This window comes from Hermetia illucens, chromosome 3, assembly GCF_905115235.1.
Source record: "Hermetia illucens chromosome 3, iHerIll2.2.curated.20191125, whole genome shotgun sequence".
NCBI classification, from domain to species: Eukaryota; Metazoa; Arthropoda; class Insecta; order Diptera; family Stratiomyidae; genus Hermetia; species Hermetia illucens.
The window spans coordinates 42,087,361-42,095,330 of record NC_051851.1 but is presented as its reverse complement, the minus strand read 5'-3'; the positions used below and the strand labels follow the sequence as shown (position 1 = coordinate 42,095,330).

General features: G+C 41.8%; 1 protein-coding gene across 1 annotated transcript; it reads right to left on the bottom strand.

Annotated features, from left to right (window-relative positions):
- Positions 1-6,151: 6,151 nt before the first annotated feature.
- Positions 6,152-7,479, bottom strand: LOC119652869 (omega-amidase NIT2-like). Its single transcript, XM_038057228.1, has 5 exons — positions 7,320-7,479; positions 6,920-7,254; positions 6,660-6,828; positions 6,362-6,595; positions 6,152-6,303 (listed from the first exon to the last, which is right to left on the bottom strand). The coding sequence occupies exons 1-5, from the start codon at positions 7,327-7,329 to the stop codon at positions 6,212-6,214; spliced, it is 840 nt and encodes a 279-aa protein (XP_037913156.1). The 5' UTR covers positions 7,330-7,479; the 3' UTR covers positions 6,152-6,211.
- Between the last annotated feature and the right edge of the window lie 491 nt (positions 7,480-7,970).

Here is a 7,970-nt window from a genome sequence, read left to right as displayed (position 1 = left end):
GGACCTGCAAGTGCGTTTAGATGGGACACATCAATGTAGCTTCAGCATTTGCGTACGTATCTTCTGCTCCTCCCTCCGATTGCCTCTCTTAAGACCAAGTCCACAATAACAACTTAATGTTTTCCCCTTTTTCCTTTTCATAACACCAAAAATCTGTTCTATTTAAAAGAAATATAACAAGGATGCAAGGCAAGCTTTGGTTTAAAGATAGGAGATGCTGGAGAAAATAAAGAACAAAGGATCTAAGTGCCCGAAATTCTTTCATAAAAACTAGTGAAACCTTTTGTTCCAGGAACGGTTAGCTTTTGGGCTCCATACTTCTTTCGAAATGCTAACTAGATATAGGACACGACTTTACTTTTATTATAATTCCCTAATTACAGAAGTGAAACACAAAAGAAATTTTAGAAAATGTTCTCCTTTCCTATATAAATGCTTGCCAACATTGAAGCGCTCAAGAAGTAGTGAAAACTACAATTCACGTTTTCATTACGCTATGCAAACAATTTTGAATATGATAAATCTCTAAATAAATACAGCGATTTCTGTGAATAATAAATAATTAGCATGTCAACATCGTGAACAAGATGAACAGTTGTCAAACGCATCATTGAACAAAGCAAGCGTTTAGTGAAGGCTTAATAGGCAGTTTGCCAATTTAAAATAAAATAAAATATAATGGACATATGTACCCAAGCACATAAGCACACCGCATTTGAATAAATAATTAATGAGCATATCACCCTGAAGGAATTCATTGTTTTCCAATTATACTGACTTCTAATTTATTTGGCATTCTTCTTGAGTAAAACTATTCGAATATGTAGATTTAACTATGGGAGCGCATATATGCATATTACTTGGGTGTGTGTGAAAATATTTTTTCATCGTGAATTTTTTTTATTTCTACTCCCTCGAAAAAGGGGTTTATTGAGGGATACACCAGGATTGCTATTATATGTCCATTTTAAAATTTTATCTCGCTATTTGGTACTAGGTCGTTACATTAAGGAAGAAAAAACCCAAATACCTCATCCGCTCTGGATCAACTAGCGAAGGGTGCATAACATTAAGGTCCCTATAAATTGTTGTGTCCCCAGGGTCGTAGAGAGAAAATCGGGGCCGGATGAAAATTATGCGGACAAAGGGGTCCTTAGTGAAAATTATACAGGTCTGGAGTGAAAATTATGTGGGTCTCCATCATTTCATCGAAATTTCTATTCGGAACCCCTGAGAAAATTCCGGGACCAGGGGGAATCTCGCTTTCCACCCCTTCTCGTCAGGCCTGTACCCTTCTAATCAGGGATGATTTTCATTGTCGTCGAGGCTCTAGAATATCCTTCCTCCAACCATCTCGTTCCATCGATTGCGTGCTTTAATTCCGATATCCGGTCAGTGGTACGCTGTGTTCGTTAAAAGATTTTGCCCATAGCTTTTGGCTCTTCATCCTTCTGCTCTGCTAGAATGAATAACGGTTATTGTGCCTTTGATGATGACGGTAGAGCAAATTGATATTTTACCAAGATTCTGTGCCAGATATGTTGATGCCACTTTTGCAATTGGAAAACGAAACCAGCTTGAAACCATACTCAACAAACTGAATACGGCCCACAAGAGCATTACATTCACCACGGAAATTGAATACAACCGCCAGCTACCAACAACAAGGAAAAATCGAATTTGAAATTTATCGAAAACCAACATCCATGCAGAGAACTCAGCAACATCACACCACTCCTTTCCACAAAAAATTGCACACTACAACGCAATGCTCTATTGTATGCTAACCACACCATTAACAAAGGAACGCATTATTGAAACTGCGACAAAGAACGGTTTCAGCAGGAAGACGATTGAAGGAATAATCCGTACAAAAAATGGAAAGAAAAAACTTTGCGACACCTTTCACACAGGCAGGATCATAAAAAAAAACATCAGGTACCTATCATCGATTCCCAACCAGCTACCAGCTTAAAAATATCCAAAAGAAACGTGACATCAAAGTGGTATCTACTAGCAGACCACGTCAACTGACAACACGATTAGGAAGCGTCAAGGACTCCAAGGGTGGCAGTAAAAAAAGCGGAATCTATTAGATAAGCTGCACCCATTGCGAAAAATCATATAGGAGAAACCAGTAAATTAATATCAACGAAGTTCAACGAACACATAAGGGAAGCAAATCTTGCAAACGTGAAAAACGAACCAACACATGCCCTCAAATGATTAGTAGCCAGACACACCATCGGGGAGAAGCATACAATAACGGAGGATGACTTCAAGGTGAAAAAGAAGACAAGGTAGACCCTACTTAAGATGGAGTGATGGCGTAGGCCAGGACGACAGACAGCTTCTAGGGATATCGATTTGGTGGACCTCGGCGCAAAACCGGAATGTCTGGAATTCCTTATTAATGCAGGCCTAGACCGGATACCGGTTGTTGATGATGAATGAATTCAGTAAATAGGATGCATTAGAAAGTTTCATTATCTACAAGATACGTAACGATAAAAGGATTAATGGTGATCTAAGAAACTTCACCAGATGACTTTTTGGGTTAATTGGTAAGAAATTAAATTAACTAGCAATTAAGGTTTAAATTCAGGAATCTAAAGGACAACCTGGACCATAAAAAGTTCAGACTAAAACTCACTGAAGAAGAGGACAACTAGCCCTCGAAATACCAGTATATGAGTGATAAAAATTTGTTATTCGGCATTTAAAGAAGAATTTACTCTTTTTTTCTGGCTAGTAAAGGAAGCAAACCCTCCAAGTCGATTAGATTCTTCTCTTTCAGCAAGCTTGCAATTACCTCTGCCCATGCATAGAATGAATACAACAGAATGGACCACGCCAGTATGTCTATGAGTGGCATCCAGCAGTGCTTCGGGTCACCGAAGCTCGGCAGTATTCATGAAATAATCGCATTGATCAGGTTTTTACGTTCTGTATTTTTACTAATGCAGAAGAACCGCTAGCTTTGCTTCTGCTATGCTATCTAGGCCAATTCGGTGAATCTTCCCACCCATATACTGCCCGCAGCAACCACCGTGTCCTATAAGGAACTGGGTAATATTGTAGTTGTTTTCCCCTTGTTTTCACTCAAACTATACCCTAATGTTGGAAACGCCTATGCGTCCCGTGACTCTTCAAGGGCTCATCTCATCTGACTCTGCCTTTACCACATTTTTGCGTCCTGCATGATACAATACACTCATTTCTTTCGCTAGAATGTCATTTGGCGTCATGCTACTACTAGTATTGCCTCATCTAATATGCTTCTAAGAGCAATACAAACCATCAGAGCTATCAGCCAGTAAATCCGATTTACCTGTTTTTTTCTCCAAGAGCTTCTAAGCGTCTCCGTTTCCACAGGTGACGCAGAAAGTAGAGTGGTGGATCAGACCACTTCAGCTTTAAGCAACCTCCGACAGTATTTCGACTAGTTTTTAGACACGCACATGTCGAACTATCTCTTATGGATATTGAAGAATTATCTGAGGGACCGCTTCCTCTTCTATAAGACACTAGATGGTCAGATCAGGATGGAGGACACATCGGGGGTAGTGTTGGGATCCATCCTAGAGCCGCACCTCCAGCGCGCATCCTATGATGATCTGCTTAGACTCGACATGCTAAAAGACTCGCGCCTGGTCGGTTATGTAGATGATGTTACAATTGGCATATTGATGCGACGGGTAAGCGGATCGATGTCTGGTCACGGTTTCAACCTTGCACTGCAAAAAACCGAAGTGTCCCATATCGATCGTCAAGATACTCGGGTGAAAACCAACGGTTAAGTGCGTTTGCGTCCCGAAAAATTGCGATTTAGTTGTTCCACCAGTAGTTGGATTGCCTAATGAGGAACAGCGGCCTAACCAAAACCGAGGCATGTGTAGTATCACCTCAATATTATCTGTTTCATAAGCGGACACATTTCGGTTTAAGTGCATTTTCTGCCGAAAGGCTTATATATGCGATTTGTGTCTAACTGTAGGCCTTATGTAAGAATTCCTGCAAAATGACTAGGGTGAATTTCCATTCCAAGGCTTCAACGATATTCTCCGACCAGCTAGCCCTTATGCCCACCTCCCACTACAGGACTTTTTAACTGGTCTAAAAATTTCCCATGGTTATATCCTCGAATTTACCAATTTCAAGCATACCACCTTTTTTAAATCTTCGTATATGGAGATTCTCTCCTTGGTGGACTGTTTCAGAGTCACCCTTAACCTTTTGATGAATGGCATGACATCTCGACTTAAGGGAGACCGCTGCCATCTGGGTTCGAGGCGACGTTCGACTTCGTGTTCTTGCTGACGGCCGAGGGAATGGGTTTGCCTGGATTCGGTTTTTAGAGATAACTTCTTTTAGCGTTTGCCTGACACCAAATGAGACGATGCCGGACTTTCGGCGCCGGCTTGATGCTCTGCAGGGCGCGGTTCCGGCACGGAGGGGCGAATTCTGGTAGACGGTGATTTTAATGCTCCTGCCCTCGAATTGGGTATACCTCAGCCAGACTCCAGAGGGGAACGGATTGTGGAAATGGCGACAAGGACCGGACTCGTAGTTTAAACACCGGATTCACACCAACGTTTCGGCACTCAGGCTGTGAAGGAAGCATTCTTGACATCACTTTTACGTCGGAATCTCTGGCACCATCGGTGGACGGGTGACGAGTCATGGAAAATTTCTCGGCAAGTGATCACCAGTACATCGCGTTCGAAGTGGTTGACGCTACTTGACGGCTAGCATCAACCCGACGCTCCTCCTTCCTGTGGAATGTCGCGAGGGTGAACATCGGGAAGTTCGTCGAAGCTCTTGAGGCAGGCAGAGCCGCGCCGGACGACGCCCGGGGGGTGCAGCGTCGCAACTGATACCATCGTAAACCTGAAAACGACGGTGTGTGGGGCTTCCATATACCAGAGGGGTCCCAGCCGCGACAAGCCTTCTATCTACTGGTGGACGCAAAAATTGCCGACATACGGAGGGAGTGTCATAAGTTCTGCCGTTTGACACTACATTTACACGCCAACGAGGAAGCATTCCCCATGAAGGCACAGTTAAGCTCAGCAAAAAGGAGACTCCGCAGTGCGATAAATTAAATCGAAGCTCGCGTCTGACAGAATCTAGTCAACGCGGTAAATGAGGACCCGTGGGAACTTGCGTAAACCTTACATACTAAGCACCGAACAGTTGGACCTCATTGTATGGGCCTTATTCAGCAGATATCCTGTACGGGTTGATGTCAATAGCGAGGAAACCGTCAAGGATTGCCCCTTTTCACAATGAGAGAGCTCGAAGAAGCGGTTCTCACCATGAAAAACAAGATAGTGCCAGGTCCTGATGGCATCCCGGCGGAAGTTTATAAACTAGTGTTCCGACAATGGCCACACTTACTTGAAGGAGGGCATTTTCCTTGTCGATCGTAAGATGGGCAGATATGCTAGGCACATTTGAAAACGTAATCCAAGAAAGACCGCTCCCTCTCTATGAGACGCTAGAGGGCCAGAAAAGGATGGAAATCAAGTCAGCAGTAGCACAGAGATCCATCCTAGAGCCGGACCTCTGGAATACTTCCTACGATAGTCTGCTGAGAATAGTCGGCTAAGCAGACGACGTATCCATTTTGTTCAACATCGCCTGCGTAATTAGATGTCTAAACGATGACCATCTAGCTTGTTTCACAAACCTCTTGTCACTCTGAGGCACTGGGTCTGGTTCGTAAAGGGGCAGATTTACGAAGCATCGTGCTCCCTCTCAGTGGGTCTACCGTGGAGTTCAGTTCTACTCCTTCTGGCACGATTATAACATTAAATTTCGCAGTAGCTCTTTTCCACTACAAAGGCCATGCTGACGTTGGATATCGACTGAATCCTAAGCTTCTAATTAGCGACCTACAAAAACAGACGAAAAACTTATGAATTTAAGCATGGACCAATGAAAAGAGATTTTCAGAAAGCACACCGACAATTTGGTAAATCCGAATCATAGCTAAGGAGACGCCTTTACCGCAAACTAAATATTATGCATGAACGGAAACTCCCTAATACACGCTGATACTGGAAAATAGTTAATATAGAAGTTGGTGAAATATCTATGCATATAGTATGAGATTTCTGATTAAAACTCCATCCTTTTTAAAAATAAATTTTATTTTCGACATTATTTTATTGTACAATTAGTTTATTAATTAAGAGTTTCACAATTTTTATTTGGTTTTGTTGATAGTTTCATAAAGATCAGTTCTTCGTTGCTTGAATAAGAGGACTTGACTTCTCGCTTGTTCGACCAAACTCCAGTCTTGAAAGAAATACTAACTCAGTACCACATTTCAGTTAACACAACATATTCTACTTACCAACATCCACAACAACGGTTTCTTCTCGTTCTCCAGCCTCCTTCACAATTTGTCCCCAAGGGCTGACTAGCATTGAATGACCCCATTGAACATAGACGGAATTTTCATCACGTGCCCCGGAAACACCGCACACAAACATTTGATTATCCAGGGCCCGGCATCTTAGCACCGTCTCGAAATTAGCTTTTCCTTGTGAGATGACCAAGGCGAATGGGAAAATGATCAAATCACATCCTGAAATCATTATTACGACCAGGGATTACCAGTAGTTAATGATTTGCGGTTTATTTTCACATACCTTCGTTACGAAAGACTCTAACGAACTCATCATAACGAATGTCGTTGCAAATGCCAATACCAACTTTCTTTCCATCGATATCGACAAAGCAGAATTCACTACCAGTAGAGAATCCTTCAGACTCATTGAAAGTGATATCTCCTTTGATATCAACCATGTACAAATGTATCTGATAGATACAATCCAGAATTAGTAACAAGGCACGGTCACTGAGCACTATTTTCAAATTTCAGATTTCTGAGGTCAAACTAGTTACGTACCTTACGATACTTTCCAATCATTTTTCCTGATGGTGCAAACACAGTAGCGGTATTGTAACATTTGGTACCATCCCGCTCAGCAATAGATCCTCCAGCAATGTAAATATTCAACTCCTTTGCTAGGCTGGACAGCAACTGGCAAGTGGGGCCGTCAGGAACCGGTTCAGAGTACTCAGCGGCATATCTGGGATGGAACGGCATTTGCCAGCATTCAGGTAGAGCAACAATTCTAGGGTTGGATTCCTTCACCACTTTCCTGATCTGAGCAGCCATCCGCTGCAAGTTATCATTCTTGTCCTTGCTGACATTGAATTGGATCATAGCAAGACGGGTACCTGAGAGGGGAATCATGGAATTTTCCAACTCCTACAACCAATATGATTTAATATAAAATACTTACTCTTGGCCATTTTGAAGCTGATCGCTCTGCGGTTCTACTATGATTGATGAACAACGCTAGGAAACTGGATAGGTGCAACCGAGCAACTGCCGTTTTTATAACATTTTGCGTCCGTGCCCAACCCAAATCCCCATAAGATTTGTTTACCAACTATGCGTTTGAAAAAGTGAGCTTTTCTGATAAGTGGAGCTCAACGAGATTATGTTTTTGTTTTGATAGCTCTGTTGCTCCTCCACACAGCTACATTCTCGAGCTAATTGTTAACCAGATGCTTGATAATGTTCACCAGATTGATTGTTCTGGTCTTTTCCAAAGCTTGTATCGTTTAGCAAGTCCCAAGAGAATAATTCTTCTATTAGACCTCTGCCCTGCAACTGCTTTTATAATATGGCGTCTGATAATTATTACTGTTGTGGTTGAAGTGTGGAGTCCGTAATTAACATATCACCGTGGGTTATTATATTTTTAAATAATGGTCATGGAAAAAGTTGGAATGATTAACTAGAGCGATTGATTTATATGCGTTATTATTGTTTATATACTTTTGCCACCTTTTTGAATATAATATTTGCAAATATTAATGTCAAAAGTGTGGGTGTATGTTTATATTAAAAAAAAATACATATATGAATGAAAGTGCATGGCGATTAC

Excerpts from the sequence above, each read along its gene's own strand:
- LOC119652869 (XM_038057228.1), bottom strand. Across the intron at positions 6,829-6,919 it reads TGATTGGAAAGTATCGTAAG|ATACATTTGTACATGGTTGA; the intron begins GTACGTAACTAG and ends TGTATCTATCAG. Across the intron at positions 6,304-6,361 it reads AACCGTTGTTGTGGATGTTG|ACTGGAGTTTGGTCGAACAA; the intron begins GTAAGTAGAATA and ends ATTTCTTTCAAG.